The sequence below is a fragment of the Oncorhynchus clarkii genome, chromosome 5 (assembly GCF_045791955.1).
Source record: "Oncorhynchus clarkii lewisi isolate Uvic-CL-2024 chromosome 5, UVic_Ocla_1.0, whole genome shotgun sequence".
Taxonomy (NCBI): Eukaryota; Metazoa; Chordata; class Actinopteri; order Salmoniformes; family Salmonidae; genus Oncorhynchus; species Oncorhynchus clarkii.
The window spans coordinates 18759141-18781737 of record NC_092151.1 but is presented as its reverse complement, the minus strand read 5'-3'; the positions used below and the strand labels follow the sequence as shown (position 1 = coordinate 18781737).

Sequence of the window (22597 nt, the reverse complement as noted above, 5' to 3'; positions counted from 1 at the left end):
CCATAAAGGCATGATTGGTGGAGTGCTGCAGAGATGGTTGTCCTTCTAGAAGGATCTCCCATCTCCACAGAGGAACTCTGAAGCTCTGTCAGAGTGACCGTCGGGTTCTTGGTCACCTCCCTGACCAAGGCCATTCACCACCCATTTCTCAGTTTGGCCGGGCGGCCAGCTCTAGGAAGAGTCTTGGTGGTTCCAAACTTCTTCTATTTAAGAATGATGGAGGCCACTATGTTCTTGGGGACATTTAAAGCTGCAGAAATTATTTGGTAACCTTTCCCAGATCTGTGCTTCGACACAATCCTGTCTCGGACCTCTACGAACAATTCCCTCGGCAATTCCCTTATTCAGCCTGCAGTGAACACATCACTACTGAGTTTGTTTAAGTGAGGTCCTATCAGAGAGCTCAGCCTGACAGACAGAGGGATGTTAGCTTTACCCAGGTGGATGGCTAGATAAACAGAATGATGATGCCTGTAGCGGAAGTCTCTCTCTTTCTATTCATCCCTGTCTCTCTCTTTCTGTTGCTCTCGCTGTCTCCCTCCATCTCTCTGTGTCTGTAGTTTCTCTCTTTCGCTCTGTCTCTTTCTGTCTCTGTCTTTCTCTGTCTCTCTCTCTCTCTCTTGCATGACAGTGTTTTCTTGCTGTTTTTTTTTGCTTGAGGACAGAGGAAATAAGGTTGGCGACGGGTGGGGGGTGGGAGGCATGTGTTTCCATAGTAACAAGGTATCAGTATTATCATCCCCAGCCAGCGCTGACCCACATTTCTCTTTATCCAATCACGGTGGAGTATCGGTCGTTTAGTTCCGCCCCCCTTTTAAATACCCCCAAGCCCTCCTCTCCTCAAATAGAGTAGGGGTGAGGGTGTGAGGGCATACTCTTCCTAGGCTCTCTTCTACCCCAACAACAAACAGCAGAGGTCTGCCCCAAAAAATCCCTTATCTGGTTCCCTAGAGAGGGCCAAGAGGAAGGCTAAAGAATCTAATCACTGACTACTGACCAACCCCCACCCAGCACCCCTCATCTGCACCCCTAAACCCCTAACCCCACCTCCTTCTCATTCTAGATAAATCTCCCTTCACTAAGGAGATAATAGGACTAGCAGTTCCTTACTCTGTTTGCATGGCACACACACACACACACACGCACGCACGTAATGACCTAATTAGTTTCCGTATGTGTCTCACTTTGGTATCTGTGACCCAGGGATAGTCTTTCCATGTTGTGATGTGTTTTATTGAACCTGACGACTCTGCAGATGTGGCAGTCAGATGTTTTAATTCACTCTGCTTAAACAGTAGAACTGTAGGACTCATATCTCTCCATCTGAAACACATTTGTTTTCCACGTGGACGGCCTTCTGCTATCACAGGAAGATAGGATTTGCAAGTTACAGAATGGATAGGCCTGTTTATAAAGCTTTTTTGGGTTGGACACAATGTGCATCTTTGTGTGTGTTGTTTGTTTCTGCATCCGGACTAATTATTCTCCCCCTGATAAAGTTAGCTCGCTAAAGCAGGTTGAATCTACTGGGCACGCTCAGACCCATAGAACACAGCCCTGCTACAGAAGATCTAATAAACATTCAATCTAATAAACACACTGAAATGGGCCCTTTGATCATCCATTCGTCACTCCTTTATGCTAGAGGAAGTTTGGTTCGCTACTCCTGTTTTTCTATTTTTTCCTCCTCCCTCTCTTTCCTGCCTCTCTTTCCCCCTGTTGTTGTCTCTTTTTCCTCCCCCCTCTCTTTCCTGCCTCTCTTTTCCCCTGTTGTTGTCTCTTTTTCCTCTCCTCCCTCTCTTTCCTGCCTCTCTTTTCCCCTGTTGTTGTCTCTTTTTCCTCCTCCCTCTCTTTCCTGCCTCTCTTTTCCCCTGTTGTTGTCTCTTTTTCCTCCTCCCTCTCTTTCCTGCCTCTCTTTTCCCCTGTTGTTGTCTCTTTTTCCTCTCCTCCCTCACTTTCCTGCCTCTCTTTTCCCCTGTTGTTGTCTCTTTTTCCTCCTCCCTCTCTTTCCTGCCTCTCTTTTCCCCTGTTGTTGTCTCTTTTTCCTCTCCTCCCTCACTTTCCTGCCTCTCTTTTCCCCTGTTGTTGTCTCTTTTTCCTCCTCCCTCTCTTTCCTGCCTCTCTTTTCCCCTGTTATTGTCTCTTTTTCCTCTCCTCCCTCTCTTTCCTGCCTCTCTTTCCCCTGTTGTTGTCTCATTTTCCTCTCCTCCCTCTCTTTCCTGCCTCTCTTTTCCCCTGTTGTTGTCTCTTTTTCCTTCTCCCTCTCTTTCCTGCCTCTCTTCTCCCCCGTTGTTGTCTCTTTTTCCTCCTCCCTCTCTTTCCTGCCTCTCTTTTCCCCTGTTGTTGTCTCTTTTTCCTCCTCCCTCTCTTTCCTGCCTCTCTTTTCCCCTGTTGTTGTCTCTTTTTCCTCTCCTCCCTCTCTTTCCTGCCTCTCTTCTCCCCTGTTGTTGTCTCTTTTTCCTCCTCCCTCTCTTTCCTGACTCTCTTCTCCCCTGTTGTTGTCTCTTTTTTCTCCTCTCTCTCCCTTTCCCCTGTGCTGTAATTGTACTGTATCTTCACGTTGTCTGGAGTCTGTTAGATCTTTGGTTGATCTGTTCTATGGTCTCTGGGGCTGAACATGGTGATAGCTCTCTGCTGTGTGTGAAGTATCTTACAGATGGTTGGTGAGCAGTTTGGCACCACTGCTTCAGCCATTAGCACTAAATGCTCAACAAGACAAACACCTCACTCTGCTCTGCAGATAACATGCACTACAATGCATCAGTAGACATATGAAAAGACATATCAAAAGAGAAATGGCGGAAAGTTTGACCTCCACTGTATCGAATGGATAAACGTGCATAATGTTTCAAAGAGGTTAACACACTGTTCCTAGGCCGTCATTGAAAATAAGAATTTGTTCTTAACTGAGTTGCCCAGCACGATTATACACATTGGTTTAATCCACAGTACAGGACAGTAGGTTAAGGTCTGTGTGCATACTACTTAGGGGAATGGGTATTAAAAATACACTGTGTGGCACAGTATCACTCAATATGGGGCACAATAATTCATATTCCATTACCCCAACACACACACACACACACACGCACGCACATTGGTCTAATCCTCATTAAGTAGGCACCCTCTGGTTGTCTATGTGTTGGTTAACTACGCTACGGAGGAGGAGGAAGGGCAAATGCATTCTGCCATGACATCTGGCCATGAGTGAGAGACAGCCAGGTTCAAAAGCGAGGGAGGAGAGGTAGATCTGCCTAGCAACAGAGCAGACACAAGGTTAGAGGAGTAGGGGGGTTGTGGTAGAGAGAGAGAGAGAGAGAGAGAGAGAGTCACGTTCGTTATAAGGATCAGACCAAGACGCAGCGTGGTATACGTACATTATTTTTATTAACTGATTGAACACCGAATAAACCAACAAAATAACAAAACAAAATAGTGCTGACAGGCAACTACACATAGACAAGATCCCACAAACACCAAAGGGAAATGGCTACCTAAATATGATCCCCAATCAGAGACAATGATAAACAGCTGCCTCTGATTGGGAACCATATCAGGCCATCATAGACATACAAATCACCTAGACCTACAAAAACCCTAGACAATACAAAAACTAGCGTACCCACCCCTAGTCACACCCTAACCAAAATATAAAGAAAACAGAGATATCTCAGGTCAGGGCGTGACAGAGAGAGAATACATGCTTTAGTGCTTTTACCACGTGCATGATTCATTCATGATGGAGTTATGTATTTATATATATATATATATATACCACAATGAGTCGCTAGAGTGCGATGGGACAAGAGTGCGATGGGACAAGGACATCCCGGCCCAAGACACAGGCTGGGATCAAACCCGGGTCTGTAGTGATGCTTCTAGCACTGCGATGCAGTGCCTTAGACCGCTGCGCTACTCGGGAGGCCTATACTACCTTGTTAAGGGTGGAGTTCGGCTTGCATGGTAGTCTAATAATGATGATTATTGTCTCATTTTTCTTCTACCAATGAATTCTAGAATAGTTGTTAGTCAGCATGATTAATATTGTCCATGTTATATTGGTACAGTAATATAATAGTCTTTATTGTAGCACAGTTTTTTTCTTCCATTATACAGTTGACATTAAAAGGGCAGCTATGACCATGTTGTTGCAGGGGTTCTATTCTACTGTTTCTGTCGACCTTCATTCTACTCACCATGTAGGGCCTGACCTCTATTCCTACTGAAAGGGTTAATGGTCCAGACATCAGCATAGTAAACAGCAGCACACCATGCATGAGTGAAGGGGACCTAGCTACAATGTGACTCACCATTCGCTGCCTGCCTGCCAACCAGCATGCCTCAATGCTTTGAATCTAATTGGCTTGTCTGGTCTGTTGCCGTTTGTAGGTGGATTCTTCTAATAGGTTTACCTATTTTTATTGGCTGATTGAGAAGCCTACTGTGTGTGGTTGTGTGTGCATACATGCGTGTGCTTGTTAGTCTGTATTAAACTGTGTTGACACACAGAGAAAAAATGGAGCTGGGTGATGAGTTGATCCGACTATCACTATTAAACAAACAAACACAGCAACAGAGAGAAAGACAGGACACGAGGGAGACAGAGTGAGGGTTAAAGAGAGCGGGACAGAGAGAGGGACAGAGAGAGATAGGGACAGAGAGTCAGAGGGACAGAGAGGCAGAGAGAGGTGGAAGCGAGGTAGAGATGTGAGTGCATGAATCTCAGTATATTCGTCACAGTGGTCACACGGTTCAGAACTCTGGGGTCCTCTCATTAACCCTTCACATACAGTGACAGACAGTTTTAAACAGCATACTACATACTAAATCTGTATGCCAACCTGTTTTATTTGACACACTCATCTTGTGCCAGCAGGCTTGTGCAGCCAATGTCAGAAAGAGGGTGTAGTCTGGAGGAGAAAAGCATGTTTCTTCATGGTGACTGTGAATTTTTGGTCCTGGGGCCATAAGCATTATTAATGGAACAGAGTGCATGGAGATGGAGGTGGGAGGGCAGGGATTGAGGTGGCAGGGGAGGGTGGGAGGGGAGGCGTGGAGGTGGCAGGGGAGGGATGGAGGTGGCAGGGGAGGGTGGGAGGAGAGGGTGGAAGGGGAGGCATGGCGGTGGGAGGGATGGAGGTGGGAGGGGAGGCATAGAGGTGGGAGGGGAGGCATGGCGGTTGGATGGATGGAGGTGGGAGGAAAGGGTGGAAGGGGAAGCATGGAGGTGGGAGGGGAGGCAAGGCGGTAGGAGGGATGGAGGTGGGAGGGGAGGCGTGGAGGTGGGAGGGGAGGGATGGAGGTGGGAGGAGAGGGTGGGAGGTGAGGCATGGAGGTTGGAGGGGAGGGTGAGAGGGGAGGCACGGAGGTGGGAGGGGAGGGTGGAGGTGGCAGGGGAGGGTGGGAGGGAGGCATGGTGGGAGGAGAGGGTGAGATTGGGAGGAGAGGGTGAGAGGGGAGGCATGGAGGTGGGAGGGGAGGCATGGAGATGGGAGGAGGGGGTGGGTGGGAGGGGAGGCATGGAGGTGGGAGGAGAGGCATGGAGGTGGCAGGGGAGGGTGGGAGGGAGGGGAGGCATGGAGGTGGGAGGGGAGGCATGGAGGTGGGAGGAGAGGCATGGAGGTGGCAGGGGAGGGTGGGAGGGAGGGGAGGCATGGAGGTGGGAGGGGAGGCATGGAGGTGGGAGGAGAGGGTGGGAGGGGAGGCATAGAGGTGGGAGGGGTGGGTGGAAGGGGAGGGTGGGAGGGAAGGCATGGAGATGGGAGGAAAGGATGGGAGGGAGGCGTGGAGGTGGGAGGAGAGGCATGGAGGTGGCAGGGGAGGGTGGGAGGGAGGGGAGGCATGGAGGTGGGAGGGGAGGCATGGCGGTAGCAGGGATGGAGGTGGGAGGGGAGGCATGGAGGTGGGAGCGGAGGCGTGGAGGTGGGAGGAGAGGCATGGAGGTGGCAGGGGAGGGTGGGAGGGAGGGGAGGCATGGAGGGAGGGGAGGCATGGAGGTGGGAGGGGAGGCATGATGGTTGGAGGGATGGAGGTGGGAGGAGAGGGTGGAAGGGGAGGCATGGCGGTGGGAGGGATGGAGGTGGGAGGGGAGGCTTGGAGGTGGGAGGAGAGGGTGGAAGGGGAGGCATGGAGGTGGGAGGGGAGGCGTGGAGGTGGGAGGGGAGGCGTGGAGGTGGGAGGGGAGGCGTGGAGGTGGAAGGGGAGGCATGGAGGTGGGAGGGGAGGCGTGGAGGTGGAAGGGGAGGCATGGCGGTTGGAGGGATGGAGGTGGGAGGGGAGGCATGGAGGTGGGAGGGGAGGCGTGGAGGTGGAAGGGGAGGCGTGGAGGTGGGAGGGGAGGCGTGGAGGTGGAAGGGGAGGCATGTAGGTGGGAGGGGAGGCGTGGAGGTGGAAGGGGAGGCATGGCGGTTGGAGGGATGGAGGTGGCAGGGGATGGAGGTTGAAGGGGAGGCATGGAGGTGGGAGGGGAGGCATGGAGGTGGGAGGGGAGGCATGACGGTTGGAGGGATGGAGGTGGGAGGAGTGGGTGGAAGGGGAGGCATGGCGGTGGGAGGGATGGAGGTGGGAGGGGAGGCATGGAGGTGGGAGGAGAGGGTGGAAGGGGAGGCATGGAGGTGGGAGGGGAGGCATGGCGGTAGCAGGGATGGAGGTGGGAGGGGAGGCGTGGAGATGGGAGGGGAGGCGTGGAGGTGGAAGGGGAGGCATGGAGGTGGGAGGGGAGGCATGGCGGTTGGAGGGATGGAGGTGGGAGGAGAGGGTGGAAGGGGAGGCATGGAGGTGGGAGGGGAGGCATGGCGGTTGGAGGGATGGAGGTGGGAGGAGAGGGTGGAAGGGGAGGCATGGCGGTGGGAGGGATGGAGGTGGGAGGGGAGGCATGGAGGTGGGAGGGTAGGCATGGCGGTTGGAGGGATGGAGGTGGGAGGAGAGGGTGGAAGGGGAGGCATGGCAGTGGGAGGGATGGAGGTGGGAGGAAAGGATGGGAGGGAGGCGTGGAGGTGGGAGGAGAGGCATGGAGGTGGCAGGGGAGGGTGGGAGGGAGGGGAGGCATGGAGGTGGGAGGGGAGGCATGGCGGTAGCAGGGATGGAGGTGGGAGGGGAGGCGTGGAGGTGGAAGGGGAGGCATGGAGGTGGGAGGGGAGGCATGGCGGTTGGAGGGATGGAGGTGGGAGGAGAGGGTGGAAGGGGAGGCATGGAGGTGGGAGGGGAGGCATGGCGGTTGCAGGGATGGAGATGGGAGGGGAGGCGTGGAGGTGGAAGGGGAGGCATGGAGGTGGGAGGGGAGGCATGGCGGTTGGAGGGATGGAGGTGGGAGGAGAGGGTGGAAGGGGAGGCATGGAGGTGGGAGGGGAGGCATGGCGGTTGGAGGGATGGAGGTGGGAGGAGAGGGTGGAAGGGGAGGCATGGCGGTGGGAGGGATGGAGGTGGGAGGGGAGGCATGGCGGTTGGAGGGATGGAGGTGGGAGGAGAGGGTGGAAGGGGAGGCATGGCAGTGGGAGGGATGGAGGTGGGAGCGGAGGCGTGGAGGTGGGAGGAGAGGCATGGAGGTGGCAGGGGAGGGTGGGAGGGAGGGGAGGCATGGAGGGAGGGGAGGCATGGAGGTGGGAGGGGAGGCATGATGGTTGGAGGGATGGAGGTGGGAGGAGAGGGTGGAAGGGGAGGCATGGCGGTGGGAGGGATGGAGGTGGGAGGGGAGGCATGGAGGTGGGAGGAGAGGGTGGAAGGGGAGGCATGGAGGTGGGAGGGGAGGCGTGGAGGTGGGAGGGGAGGCGTGGAGGTGGGAGGGGAGGCGTGGAGGTGGAAGGGGAGGCATGGAGGTGGGAGGGGAGGCGTGGAGATGGAAGGGGAGGCATGGGGGTTGGAGGGATGGAGGTGGGAGGGGAGGCATGGAGGTGGGAGGGGAGGCGTGGAGGTGGAAGGGGAGGCGTGGAGGTGGGAGGGGAGGCGTGGAGGTGGAAGGGGAGGCATGTAGGTGGGAGGGGAGGTGGAAGGGGAGGCATGGCGGTTGGAGGGATGGAGGTGGCAGGGGATGGAGGTTGAAGGGGAGGCATGGAGGTGGGAGGGGAGGCATGGAGGTGGAAGGGGAGGCATGGCGGTTGGAGGGATGGAGGTGGGAGGGGAGGCATGGAGGTGGGAGGGGAGGCGTGGAGGTGGAAGGGGAGGCGTGGAGGTGGGAGGGGAGGCGTGGAGGTGGAAGGGGAGGCATGTAGGTGGGAGGGGAGGCGTGGAGGTGGAAGGGGAGGCATGGCGGTTGGAGGGATGGAGGTGGCAGGGGATGGAGGTTGAAGGGGAGGCATGGAGGTGGGAGGGGAGGCATGGAGGTGGGAGGGGAGGCATGACGGTTGGAGGGATGGAGGTGGGAGGAGTGGGTGGAAGGGGAGGCATGGCGGTGGGAGGGATGGAGGTGGGAGGGGAGGCATGGAGGTGGGAGGAGAGGGTGGAAGGGGAGGCATGGAGGTGGGAGGGGAGGCATGGCGGTAGCAGGGATGGAGGTGGGAGGGGAGGCGTGGAGATGGGAGGGGAGGCGTGGAGGTGGAAGGGGAGGCATGGAGGTGGGAGGGGAGGCATGGCGGTTGGAGGGATGGAGGTGGGAGGAGAGGGTGGAAGGGGAGGCATGGAGGTGGGAGGGGAGGCATGGCGGTTGGAGGGATGGAGGTGGGAGGAGAGGGTGGAAGGGGAGGCATGGCGGTGGGAGGGATGGAGGTGGGAGGGGAGGCATGGAGGTGGGAGGGTAGGCATGGCGGTTGGAGGGATGGAGGTGGGAGGAGAGGGTGGAAGGGGAGGCATGGCAGTGGGAGGGATGGAGGTGGGAGGAAAGGATGGGAGGGAGGCGTGGAGGTGGGAGGAGAGGCATGGAGGTGGCAGGGGAGGGTGGGAGGGAGGGGAGGCATGGAGGTGGGAGGGGAGGCATGGCGGTAGCAGGGATGGAGGTGGGAGGGGAGGCGTGGAGGTGGAAGGGGAGGCATGGAGGTGGGAGGGGAGGCATGGCGGTTGGAGGGATGGAGGTGGGAGGAGAGGGTGGAAGGGGAGGCATGGAGGTGGGAGGGGAGGCATGGCGGTTGCAGGGATGGAGATGGGAGGGGAGGCGTGGAGGTGGAAGGGGAGGCATGGAGGTGGGAGGGGAGGCATGGCGGTTGGAGGGATGGAGGTGGGAGGAGAGGGTGGAAGGGGAGGCATGGAGGTGGGAGGGGAGGCATGGCGGTTGGAGGGATGGAGGTGGGAGGAGAGGGTGGAAGGGGAGGCATGGCGGTGGGAGGGATGGAGGTGGGAGGGGAGGCATGGAGGTGGGAGGGTAGGCATGGCGGTTGGAGGGATGGAGGTGGGAGGAGAGGGTGGAAGGGGAGGCATGGCAGTGGGAGGGATGGAGGTGGGAGCGGAGGCGTGGAGGTGGGAGGAGAGGCATGGAGGTGGCAGGGGAGGGTGGGAGGGAGGGGAGGCATGGAGGGAGGGGAGGCATGGAGGTGGGAGGGGAGGCATGATGGTTGGAGGGATGGAGGTGTGAGGAGAGGGTGGAAGGGGAGGCATGGCGGTGGGAGGGATGGAGGTGGGAGGGGAGGCATGGAGGTGGGAGGAGAGGGTGGAAGGGGAGGCATGGAGGTGGGAGGGGAGGCGTGGAGGTGGGAGGGGAGGCGTGGAGGTGGGAGGGGAGGCGTGGAGGTGGAAGGGGAGGCATGGAGGTGGGAGGGGAGGCGTGGAGATGGAAGGGGAGGCATGGCGGTTGGAGGGATGGAGGTGGGAGGGGAGGCATGGAGGTGGGAGGGGAGGCGTGGAGGTGGAAGGGGAGGCGTGGAGGTGGGAGGGGAGGCGTGGAGGTGGAAGGGGAGGCATGTAGGTGGGAGGGGAGGTGGAAGGGGAGGCATGGCGGTTGGAGGGATGGAGGTGGCAGGGGATGGAGGTTGAAGGGGAGGCATGGAGGTGGGAGGGGAGGCATGGAGGTGGGAGGGGAGGCATGACGGTTGGAGGGATGGAGGTGGGAGGAGTGGGTGGAAGGGGAGGCATGGCGGTGGGAGGGATGGAGGTGGGAGGGGAGGCATGGAGGTGGGAGGAGAGGGTGGAAGGGGAGGCATGGAGGTGGGAGGGGAGGCATGGCGGTAGCAGGGATGGAGGTGGGAGGGGAGGCATGGAGGTGGGAGGGGAGGCGTGGAGGTGGGAGGGGAGGCATGGAGGTGGGAGGGGAGGCGTGGAGGTGGGAGGGGAGGCGTGGAGATCGGAGGGGAGGCGTGGAGGTGGAAGGGGAGGCATGGAGGTGGGAGGGGAGGCATGGCGGTTGGAGGGATGGAGGTGGGAGGAGAGGGGGGAAGGGGAGGCATGGAGGTGGGAGGGGAGGCATGGCGGTTGGAGGGATGGAGGTGGGAGGAGAGGGTGGAAGGGGAGGCATGGCGGTGGGAGGGATGGAGGTGGGAGGGGAGGCATGGAGGTGGGAGGGTAGGCATGGCGGTTGGAGGGATGGAGGTGGGAGGAGAGGGTGGAAGGGGAGGCATGGCAGTGGGAGGGATGGAGGTGGGAGGGGAGGCATGGAGGTGGGAGGGGAGGCATGGCGGTTGGAGGGATGGAGGTGGGAGGAGAGGGTGGAAGGGGAGGCATGGAGGTGGGAGGGGAGGCATGGCGGTAGGAGGGATGGAGGTGGGAGGGTAGGCATGGAGGTGGGAGGGGAGGCGTGGAGGTGGGAGGGGAGGCGTGGAGGTGGGAGGGGAGGCGTGGAGGTGGAAGGGGAGGCATGGAGGTGGGAGGGGAGGCATGGAGGTGGGAGGAGAGGGTGGGAGGTGAGGCATGGAGGTGGGAGGAGAGGGTGGGAGGGGAGGCATGGAGGTGGGAGGGGAGGGTGGAAGGGGAGGCATGGAGATGGGAGGAGAGGATGGGAGGGGAGGCGTGGAGGTGGGAGGAGAGGCATGGAGGTGGCAGGGGAGGTGGGAGGGGAGGCATGGAGGTGGGAGGAGAGGGTGGGAGGGGAGGCATGGAGGTGGTAGGGGAGGCATGGAGGTGGAAGGGGAGGATGGGGGAGGCATGGAGGTGGGAGGGGAGGGATGGAGGTGGGAGGAGAGGGTGGGAGGTGAGGCATGGAGGTTGGAGGGGAGGGTGGAAGGGGAGGCATGGAGGTGGGAGGAGAAGGTGGGAGGGGAGGCATGTAGGTGGGAGGGGAGGGTGGAAGGGGAGGCATGGAGATGGGAGGAGAGGGTGAGAGGGGAGGCATGGAGGTGGGAGGGGAGGGTGGAAGGGGAGGCATGGAGGTGGGAGGAGAGGCATGGAGGTGGCAGGGGAGGGTGGGAGGGAGGGGAGGCATGGAGGTGGGAGGGGAGGCATGGAGGTGGGAGGAGAGGGTGGGAGGGGACGCATAGAGGTGGGAGGGGTGGTTGGAAGGGGAGGGTGGGAGGGGGTCTATGGAGGTGGGAGGGGAGGGTGGAAGGGGAGGCATGAAGATAGGAGGAGAGGGTGGGAGGGATGGAGGTGGGAGGCATGTAGGTGGGAGGGGAGGCATGGAGGTGGGAGGGGAGGCATGGAGGTGGGAGGGGAGGCATGGCAGTTGGAGGGATGGAGGTGGGAGGAGAGGGTGGAAGGGGAGGCATGGCGGTGGGAGGGATGGAGGTTGAAGGGGAGGCATGGAGGTGTCACCGTGCCAACAGACCATCTATACCAGAGTGCATGGAGGTGGTAGGGGAGGGTGGAAGGGAAGGCATGGAGATGGGAGGAGGGGGTGGGTGGGAGGGGAGGCATGGAGGTGGGAGGAGAGGCATGGAGGTGGCAGGGGAGGGTGGGAGAGAGGGGAGGCATGGAGGAGGGAGGGGAGGCATGGAGGTGGGAGGAGAGGGTGGGAGGGGAGGCATAGAGGTGGGAGGGGTGGGTGGAAGGGCAGGGTGGGAGGGATGGAGGTGGGAGGGGAGGCATGGAGGTGGAAGGGGAGGCATGGAGGTGGGAGGGGAGGCATGGAGGTGGAAGGGGAGGATGGGGGAGGCATGGAGGTGGGAGGGGAGGGATGGAGGTGGGAGGAGAGGGTGGGAGCTGAGGCATGGAGGTTGGAGGGGAGGGTGGAAGGGGAGGCATGGAGGTGGGAGGGGAGGGTGGAAGGGGAGGCATGGAGATGGGAGGAGGGGGTGGAGGTGGGAGGGGAGGCATGGAGGTGGAAGGGGAGGCATGGAGGTGGGAGGGGAGGCATGGAGGTGGAAGGGGAGGATGGGGGAGGCATGGAGGTGGGAGGGGAGGGATGGAGGTGGGAGGAGAGGGTGGGAGGTGAGGCATGGAGGTTGGAGGGGAGGGTGGAAGCGGAGGCATGGAGGTGGGAGGGGAGGCATGGAGATGGGAGGAGGGGGTGGGTGGGAGGGGAGGCATGGAGGTGGGAGAAGAGGCATGGAGGTGGCAGGGGAGGGTGGGAGGGAGGGGAGGCATGGAGGTGGGAGGGGAGGCATGGAGGTGGGAGGAGAGGGTGGGAGGGGAGGCATAGAGGTGGGAGGGGAGGGTGGGAGGGATGGAGGTGGGAGGGGAGGCATGGAGGTGGGAGGCGAGGGTGGGAGGGGAGGGGAGGCGTGGAGGTGGAAGGGAGGCATGGCAGAAAGCACTCTGGTATAGATGGTCTGTTGGCACGGTGACATGAATATCAGTAATGGAGAAGGAACACAGTGGAGTGCTATTATAATAACCCATTGGGATAGTAAATACATTATAATAACCCATTGGGATAGTAAACACATTATAATAACCCATTGGGATAGTAAACACATTATAATAACCCATTGGGATAGTAAACACATTATAATAACCCATTGGGATATTAAACACATTATAATAACCCATTGGGATATTAAACACATTATAATAACCCATTGGGATAGTAAACACATTATAATAACCCATTGGGATAGTAAACACATTATAATAACCCATTGGGATAGTAAACACATTGTAATAATAATCATTTGGTGGGTACTTATATGTTTCCTGCTTCACATGTGGAAATTATTTTTTTATATGTCAACTCCCCCTGAGACACCCTTGGATAGTGGGGTCACGGCCAGGATCAGCCACTATCAGCGGTGACACTGGAGCAATTATGGTTAAGTGCCTTGCTCAAGGGCACGCCGGCAGATTTTTTTCACCTTGTCGGCTCGAACTCGAACCAGTGACCTTTCGGTAATTGGCTCAGCGCTCTATCCACTAGGCTACCTGCCACCCAAACATATCATAAACATACCATAGTAGTACTGTAGTAGTAACTGTATACAGTATATTACTGTGGTTGTAACTAGTAGTAACTATATATATATATATATATATATATATATATATATATGCATATATACATATTATTGTGCTTGTAACAGAACCCTGCTGCTTGTTATTTTTTCACAGGAATCTATCAAAGAAGTATCAACCGAAGAAGAACTCAAGAGAAGAGGAGGAGAACAAGTGAGTTTGGCACCCAGACACAACCACAAAGTTACTTAAATCACTGTTATATACTGTATTGCATTTGGATTGTTTGTAATTAGGCTATTTAATCTCATTTGGTAGCTAATGAAGTAGGCCTAATGTTTCTCCCGACATCTGAGCATCTTATAGCACCCTAGATAAGATGCTGTGTCAGGCCCCTCTACGTCGCCGCCTTCTCTGACATCACTTCCTTTGACATGTGACCTGTCAGATACACGTCATGCCGGGCCTTCCTGTCAACGCTGAACGAGCTGAACGACTATGCAGGACAGCACGAGGTCATTGCTGAGAACCTGACCTCTCAGATCATCACTGAACTCTCACGGTACCTCACAGAGCTCAAGGCAGAGAGGAAATCGGTGAGAACACATACACGTCCTGTTTGTATTCTGATCCATCTACTGTTTGTGTGCGCTATATATTTTATATATATCTATATCCATCCATCCATCCATCCATCTTCCTGGTCTTTTTCTCAGTATTCTGTCTGTTTATATCTCTGTGTGTGTTGTTCCCTCTCTCTGTCTCGCTCTGTCTTTACATCTATTGTTCTCTCCTACACTTTTTACCCTTAAACATACAGTTTACTTTATAGACAGTAAAACTAGGCTGTAGCCAGAAACCAGGCACATTTGCCCACAGGAAAGAGAGAGAGAGCCAGGCCCATCCCCTCCGTGTGTGTCACGCCCTGACCTTAGATATCCTTTTTATGTCTCTATTTTGGTTTGGTCAGGGCGTGAGTTGGGGTGGGCATTCTATGTCTTGTGTTTCTATGATTTTCTATTTCTATGTTTTGGCCGGGTATGGTTCTCAATCAGGGATAGCTGTCTATCGTTGTCTCTGATTGGGAACCATACTTAGGTACCCTTTTTCCCACCTGTGTTTGTGGGAAGTTAACTTTGTTTGATGGCACATAGCCTGAAGCTTCACGGTTTGGTTTGTATCGTTTATTGTTTTGTCGAGGTCATTTCAAATAAAATAAAATGTACGCGCACCACGCTGCACCTTGGTCCAGTTGCAGCCAACCGCACAAAGACATGCCACATGACTCAATGCTTGCGTCTCAAATGGCCCCCTATTCCCTAGGGCTGTGGTAAAAAGTACTGCACTATATAGGGAATATGGTGCCATTTGGGATGCGGTCTATGACTCCTTTATATGGAACAGATCATAGACTTCCCTATCATATCTTATCATTAAGAGTTGATTTTTCTCTTATAAACCACCTGGCAAAGATGCATGGAACATACAGTATATTTAAACTCTGAACTCACGTATTTCCTTCCTATTATAAAGTAATTTGTTAGAGCAGGAGAGGTGCAGAATGCAGCATTAACACAGTACTAGTATCTTAGTTAGGAGGAAAAAAGAGAACAGAAAAGAGGGGCTACCTTTTAGACATCAACCAATTACTCAACTGGAAAAAGAGCAGTTTGTCAGAAAAGCCATCACAACCTCTCATGTCACGGAAGCTCAGCGAGGGGAATCCATCGTAGAAAACTGAAAAGAGCAGGTTGCCAGTGGCTGACATGACCTTTCAGACTGACCTCTCTAAGCATTTGTATACACACCGCACAGTCAAGAACAAGCAGCAAAACTGTATGTCCTCCCTCCTTACCTTTAAAAGACCACGTCAGGAAGACAGGAAACACTAACGGATTATTGATTCATCCATTTCCCTCTGAAAGCTCATTTAGAACAACAAAGAGGGCAGGGGAGATTTCCAGGGAACTCTAACTGTCTCTGGGTTTGTTTGAAGAAGAATCCTCAGGCCCTCAGGGTTTGCACTGGTCTGTTGGCTCTGGCTCTGGTTTGTTCCAGCATGGCTTGGCTTGGCCTGGTTCTGGCCCCGGGTCTGGGTCTCTGTCTGTCTAGTGTCTTGTCTTGTGTTTGGCACTGCTTCCAGAGGATTGCCCCTCATTCATTCAAATGTTCCCCCTCAGACTATCTGCAAGATGCTACTGTGGCCTACACACACACACGGTATCCATTCACTCTGTTCCAGCCATTATTATGAGCTGTCCTCTCAGCAGTCTCTACCATACGTGTTAAGAGAAGGAATCAAGAGATGCTAGAACAAGGAGTAACCAGTGATACAATAACCAGTGATACAATAACTAGTGATACCATAACCAGTGATACAATAACCAGTGATACAATAACCAGTGATACAATAACCAGTGATAAAAAACAACAACATTGGAACTACTGTTGCTCGTTACCCGACACATCCCATTCCTTCCTGACGGATTCTATGGTACCAGTTATGTTGACGTAGATCTGTCCACAAGAGATTATATCAGCTCTATACCCAAATACTATCCAGAGATAGTAGGCTCTCTGTTAAGCAACATTAAAGTGGCTTTTCCCTCCCTCACTCAATTCCATAGCTTTTGTCAGTTTATTGGTTTGGAGGGCAGTTCATGAGTTTTATCTGTATGATGGTGATGACTGACCCTGTGTTCTCCTATTCATCTATAGTCCGTCTTTGTTACTGTCACATATCACTATCGCATAGTTCCCTCTATTATGGAACCAAATCGTGTCAGTCTTTGACTGGTTCGTTGGCACATGGAGACAATGTCTGGCGCTCGGTTTTGGCTCTGTTTGTTCAATGTTGTCACAGTTTGTTGTTGGTCTACTAGAGTACTACACGATAAGAATGCTTTAAGCATGTGGATTTTGTGTTTTTTCCTTGTGCTTCCAGGAGAAGTTGTCAGCCTGATGGGCTGTGACCTGGTGGTCAGCCTGATAGGCTGTAACCTGGTGGTCAGCCTGATGTGCTGTAACCTGGTGGTCAGCCTGATGGGCTGTAACCTGGTGGTCAGCCTGATGGGCTGTAACCTGGTGGTCAGCCTGATGGGCTGTAACCTGATGGTCAGTGTGTCACTCTGTCTAGCAGCCAACATCCTTGTCGTTGTCATGCCAAACACACAGCAGAAAGAGACTGGCACAGCCTGTTGTGCAGTGCACCTGTGTTGTGACTGTGTTGTTGAATATTGTACTGTACAGTATGTCAGTTCATGTCGATAATATGCAAAGGTCGAGAGATACACATGCTCATTCATCATTTCTGATTCTATCTGTGTCTGTTACTAGTTTGCTTGTAGTAACAGTACTGGATATATAAAACATCTGAAGAAGCAGTCTATTATAGAAACAGGTGGCCTTGTTCAGAGAGACCCTCTATGGTAAACGTTTGACCCAGAGTAAGTAGCCTATTATTTATACTGCATGGTTATTTATTCAGCTGTGCAAGGACAGGAATACGTTCTGCCTCTCTTCAATCAATCAATCAATCAATCAATCAAATGTATTTATAAACCCCTTTTTACACCAGCTGATGACACAAAGTGCTATACAGAAACCCAGCCTAAAACCCCAAACAGCAAGCAATGCAGATGTAGAAGCACGGTGGCTAGGGAAAACTCCCTAGAAAGGCCAGAACCTAGGAAGAAACCTAGAGAGGAACCAGGCTCTGAGGGGTGGCCAGTCCTCTTCTGTCTGTGCCGGGTGGAGATTATAACAGAACATGGCTAAGATGTTCAAACGTTCATAGATGATCAGCAGGGTCAGATAATAATAATCACAGTGGTTGTAGAGGGTGCAACAGGTCAGCTCCTCAGGAGTAAATGTCAGTTGGCTTTCCATAGCTGATCATTAAGAGTTAGAGACAGCAGGTCTCTTGTAGTCTTTCGCACACATGTAATCATTAACACACACCTTCATAGTCATAAACACTAGTCATCAGTATCTAGCATAGTCATTTGTTTTACAATTGAAAGATCTGCAGACAGACAGGATCGTCAAGTTCCTGTCTATGACTGGCCCTCCTGGGAGGCTTACAGGAGCCTACTGGCCTTTCATTGGGACAGGACAGGACAGGTTAATCTGTCTACAGTACAGAAGGAGAGGAGCAATAATTGAATGGCTGAGGCTATGAATACTGAGTTTTCGCCCCTGCCCTCTAGAAATGTATTTGTCAAATGTAAGGATCCGAATCACGTTCTGCGTGTGTGTTATTAACACACATTCTCAACCAATATGATCGATATGATGATGTAGCCCCTGTCTGTCTCTGACGCATATTTCTGAACTGCTGCAATTCAAACGAACGTTCCAGAAATATATATGAAGGGCCGGCTACAACTTTCTCTGTCTGTTAGAACGGATATTGCTGTAGCACAAGCAAGACTCAGTCTTCACATTGCATTGGGGCAAAACAATTAGCGTTTTGTGTGATGATGTAATCTTTATAGTTATGCTGCCATATAGCCAGGAGTCAATGTTTTTAAAGGTGATGGAAAAATAACATGAAATTGCTATTGACTGCCTGCCTGTGTCTTGCTTGTGTGTTATGCTGTGTAGGCTACACAGCTGGCCTAAATAGCTGCATATAGCACCCCTCCTGAAAAAACATTAAATTGCTTGACAACCTGTTTGTGTCATGCTTATGTTTGCAATAGCCTACTGTTACAGCAGACAAATAAATGTTTGTTGGAACTGTTTTGTGTACAAGTGGCAGCGGAGTGACTGAGTACTGAGCAGCAGCTGAAAGGAGGTAGGCTAGTGGATCCTCATGCGTAGAAATCTCTGTATTTTCCGCAACAGCAAGTCAGGTTCCAGACAATCCTGAACCGCAGCCACTCCTTAAATGAATACGCTCCATTATTTCCACAGTTATGGAGCTTGTTTTGTACTGTAACCTCCCTCCCTCCTCCCCTTCCTCAACCCCTCCCATTTCTCGCTGGTTGAACCCTCGGTAAGCCCAGCTCTGGGGGGCAAGGAAGGAGGGCAGGAAGGGAGGAGAGGCGGATCAGGGTCGAGGTCTCCTGTTGTCTCCTCAGCCCAGACAGACCCAGACCCCATTCATAAATGACGGTTTCTCACTGTAACTCCACACTGACTGAAGTGGCCCTCGATGAGCTAAACATGAGGGGTAGTGTTTCACTCTGTTTTCATAGCATCTGATGTGTCGGTGCAGACACACTGGTGGATGAATTGTGGGGCTTTATATCAGTCAGTCAGTCAGAGTTAGTGTGTCTTGCTAAGGTTGCATAACCTAGCTGCGCTTGGGTCACTAATTCTCCAGACCTGACAGTAAAAAATGTGCTCCTTCGCACTGATTAAATAGCAGAGAGACACACACAGAGGTCCATAGAGTAGCTCAGTGTGGAAGAAGAAAGTGTTCTCGTGTGTCTCACTGAGAGCTAGTAAAAACATGGAACACATCAAATGGACAACACAGACCATTTCACTGGAGAGAGAACAATGTAAGATAAAGAGAACATTGAAGAACAGTTTGTCTTTTTCTGACCTCTGCACTATCGTGTCATAATAGGGCACTACAGTGGCAAGAAAAAGTATATGAACCCTTTGGAAATACCTGGATTTCTGCATAAATTGGTCATAAAATGTAATCTGATCTTCATCTAGGTCACAACAATAGACACAGTCTGCTTAAACTAATAACGGGTGGAAAAAGTGAACCCTTGGATTTAATAACTGATTTAATAACTGATTTAATAACTGGTTGACCCTCCTTTGGCAGCAATAACCTCAACCAAACGTTTTCTGTAGTTGCGTATCAGACCTGCACAACGGTCAGGATACATTTTTGACCATTCCTCTTCACAAAATTGTTTCAGTTCAGCAATATTCTTGGGATGAACAGCTCTCTTGCTGTCATGCCACAGCATCTCAATCGGGTTGAGGTCAGGACTCTGACTGGTCCACTCCAGAAGGCGTATTTTCTTCTGTTGAAGCCATTCTGTTGTTGATTTACTTCTGTGTTTTAGGTCTTTGTCCTGTTGCATCACCCAACTTCTGTTGAGCTTCAATTGGCGGACAGATAGCCTAACATTCTCCTGCAAAATGTCTTGATTAACTTGGGAATTAATTTTTCCCTCGAAAGCAGCCCCAAACCATGATGCTCCCTCCACCATACTTTACAGTTGGGATGAGGTTTATGATGTTGGGGTGCTGTGCCTTTTCTTTCTCTGTTCCTTCCAAACAACTCAACTGTAGTTTCATCTGTCCACAGAATATTTTGCCAGTAGCACTATGGAACATCCAGGTGCAGTTTTACAAATTTCAGTGCAGCAATGTTTTTTTGGACAGCAGTGTCTTCTTCTGTGGTGTCCTCCCATGAACACCATTCTTGTTTAGTGTTGTCTGTATCGTAGACTGGTCCACAGAGATGTTAGCATGTTCCAGAGATTTCAATAAATCTTTAGCTGACAATCTAGGTTTCTTCTTAACCTCGTTGAGCATTCTGCGCTTGCAGTCATCTTTGCAGGACGGCCACTCCAAGGGAGAATAGCAACAGTGCTAAACTTTCTCCATTTATAGACAATTTGTCTTACCGTGGACTGATGAACGTCAAGGCTTTTAGAGATACGTTTGTAACCCTTTCCAGCTTTATGCAAGTCAACAATTCTTAAACGTAGGTCTTCTGAGATCTCTTTTGTTTGAGGCGGGGTTCACATCAGGCAATGCTTCTAGTGAATATCAAACACATTTTTTAAAAATTTGTTTAGGGCAGGGCAGCTCTAACCAACATCTCCAATCTCGTCTGATTGATTGGACTGCAGGTTAGCTGACTCCTGACTCCAATTAGCTTTTGGAGAAGTCATTATCCTAGGGCTTCACATACTTTTTACAACCGACACTGTGAATGTTTAAATTATATATTAAAAATAGGCAAGACAAATATAATCATTTGTGTGCTATTAGTTTAAGCGTACTGTGTTTGTCTATTGTTGTGACTTAGATGAAGATCAGGTCAAATTTTATGACCAATTTATGCAGAAATCCTGGCAATTCCAAAGGGTTCACATACTTTTTCTTGCCACTCTATATCAGTCTGTTTGGGAGTTGTTTTTCTCACACTCACTGTGTGCACCAACAGCACCATATACATGTATCTTGAGGAGTCGGCCTCTACACAGAGCTCGGGCACGGTTCTCTCTGGACGGGCCAGGGCAAGGAGAGGGAGGGAGGCCAGGGTGGAGAGAGAGAGAAGACCCCTCTGATCCTCTTGCCCGGTCCGTCTATTCTTCTCCAGTCCCACAGCTCCTACCATAATACACATCTCTCAGAGAGGATGATGATTGGACTAATGAGTCTGGCGTGGTGTGTGTGTGCGTGCGCTTGTGTACATGTGAGAGAGAACCAAGGAGTGTGTGTGAGAGAAAGAGAGGACATGTAGTCGTTTCGTGTCACGGGAGAGTCAGAGTGCAAAGCTTGGAAGCAAAATAATCTAACTTGTGACGGTTTCAAGGCTCTATACAGTGTTGTGTTTTTGCTCTTTTCACAGCCACATTCATTGGTCATGCTTGGCTGGTGGCTATGGTACCTGGAGCCAATCCATCCAGCCAGAGCAGGGTCATGTTAGGCTATCTCTGTATAATGGTTCACTAGTCTGCTCTCTACTGTACCAGGAGCGTAGTGGGCAGGCATGGACAATTACTTTGTCTGGGATAAGAAAACATGTGTCCAAGTAAAGGGCTGCCAACTGAACCTGGCATCACAAGACAAATTATTTCAAAATCTCTTCTACCTGACTGGGACTCAACCCATTTTTTAAAAACATTACCCCAAATCATTACTCCCTGGTAGCCCCAAGCCCTGGCAGTCACATGTTGCTGTTCTGAGGAGGTGAGGAGAGGGGAAAGAGGGGGGTAGGAGAGGGGGGTAGGATGAGGGGAGGCTTTGTTGGGGAGATCAAAGTGGTGTTTCCTTAACTATACGGGCTGGATGGACCTGGGCCAAGAGGATCGCTGCAGCAGCCTAGTCCAGAAATACTGGCAGACTGATAGACTGGCAGACACTGAGAAGCACTGTCTGTAGACCATGTTGCCCATACAGATGCCAATATAGTCTATGTTCTCACCAGAATACCTGCAGCATACCACCCTGCATTCCACTGCTGGCTTGCCTCTGAAGCTAAGCAGGGTTGGTCTTGGTCAGTCCCTAAATGGGAGACCAGATGCTGCTGGAAGTGGTGTTGGACAGCCAGTAGGAAGCACTCTTTCCTCTAGTCTGAAAAAAATATCCCAATGCCCAATGCCCAAAGTGATTGTGGACATTGCCCTGTGTAGGGTGCTGTCTTTCGGATGGGACAGCATGCAAGTTCTCCCACTTAAAAAGATGAGAGAGGCCTGTAATTTTCATCATAGGTACACTTCAACTATGACAGACAAAATGAGAAAAGAAATCCAGAAAATCACATTGTAGGATTTTTAATGAATTTATTTGCAAATGATGGTGGAAAATAAGTATTTGGTCAATAACACAAGTTTCTCAATACTTTGTTATATACCCTTTGTTGGCAATGACAGAGGTCAAACATTTTCTGTAAGTCTTCACAAGGTTTTCACACACTGTTGCTGGTATTTTGGCCCATTCCTCCATGTAGATCTCCTCTAGAGCAGTGATGTTTTGGGGCTGTTGCTGGGCAACACGGACTTTCAACTCCCTCCAAAGATTTTCTATGGGGTTGAGATCTGGAGACTGGCTAGGCCACTCCAGGACCTTGAAATGCTTCTTACGAAGCCACTCCTTCGTTGCCCGGGATATTTTAGATCCTTCAAAGTAGCCATGATGACAGCTTTGCCTTGATGACAGCTTTGCACACTCTTGGCATTCTCTCAACCAGCTTCACCTGGAATGCTTTTCCAACAGTCTTGAAGGAGTTCCCACATATGCTGAGCACTTGTTGGCTGCTTTTGCTTCACTCTGTGGTCCAACTCATCCCAAACCATCTCAATTGGGTTGAGGTTGGGTGATTGTGGATGTCAGGTCATCTGATGCAGCACTCCATCACTCTCCTTGGTCAAATAACCCTTACAGAGCCTGGAAGTGTGTTGGGTCATTGTCCTGTTGAAAAACAAATGATAGTCCCACGAAGTGCAAACCAGATGGAATGGCGTATCGCTGCAGAATGCTGTGGTAGCCATGCTGGTAAAGTGTGTTTCTTGGCCCAAGCAAGTCTCTTATTATTATTGGTGTCCTTTAGTAGTGGTTTCTTTGCAGCAATTCAACCATGAAGGCCTGATTCCTGTCTTCTCTGAACAGTTGATGTTGAGATGTCTGTTACTTGAACTGTGTGAAGCATTTATTTGGGCTGCAAATTCTGAGGCTGGTAACTCTAATGAACTTATCCTCTGCAGCAGAA

General features: G+C 52.2%; 1 protein-coding gene across 16 annotated transcripts in view; it reads left to right on the top strand.

Moving 5' to 3' along the window:
- The window catches only part of LOC139408482 (formin-binding protein 1-like), a 107011-nt gene that overhangs the window by 35055 nt on the left and 49359 nt on the right, over positions 1-22597 (top strand). For all 16 annotated transcript variants that reach the window (XM_071152434.1, XM_071152431.1, XM_071152442.1 and 13 more), the window contains exons 3-4: positions 13339-13395; positions 13631-13778. In XM_071152434.1, coding sequence (XP_071008535.1) covers positions 13339-13395; positions 13631-13778 — 205 coding nt within the window. The remainder of the gene's footprint in view (positions 1-13338; positions 13396-13630; positions 13779-22597) is intronic.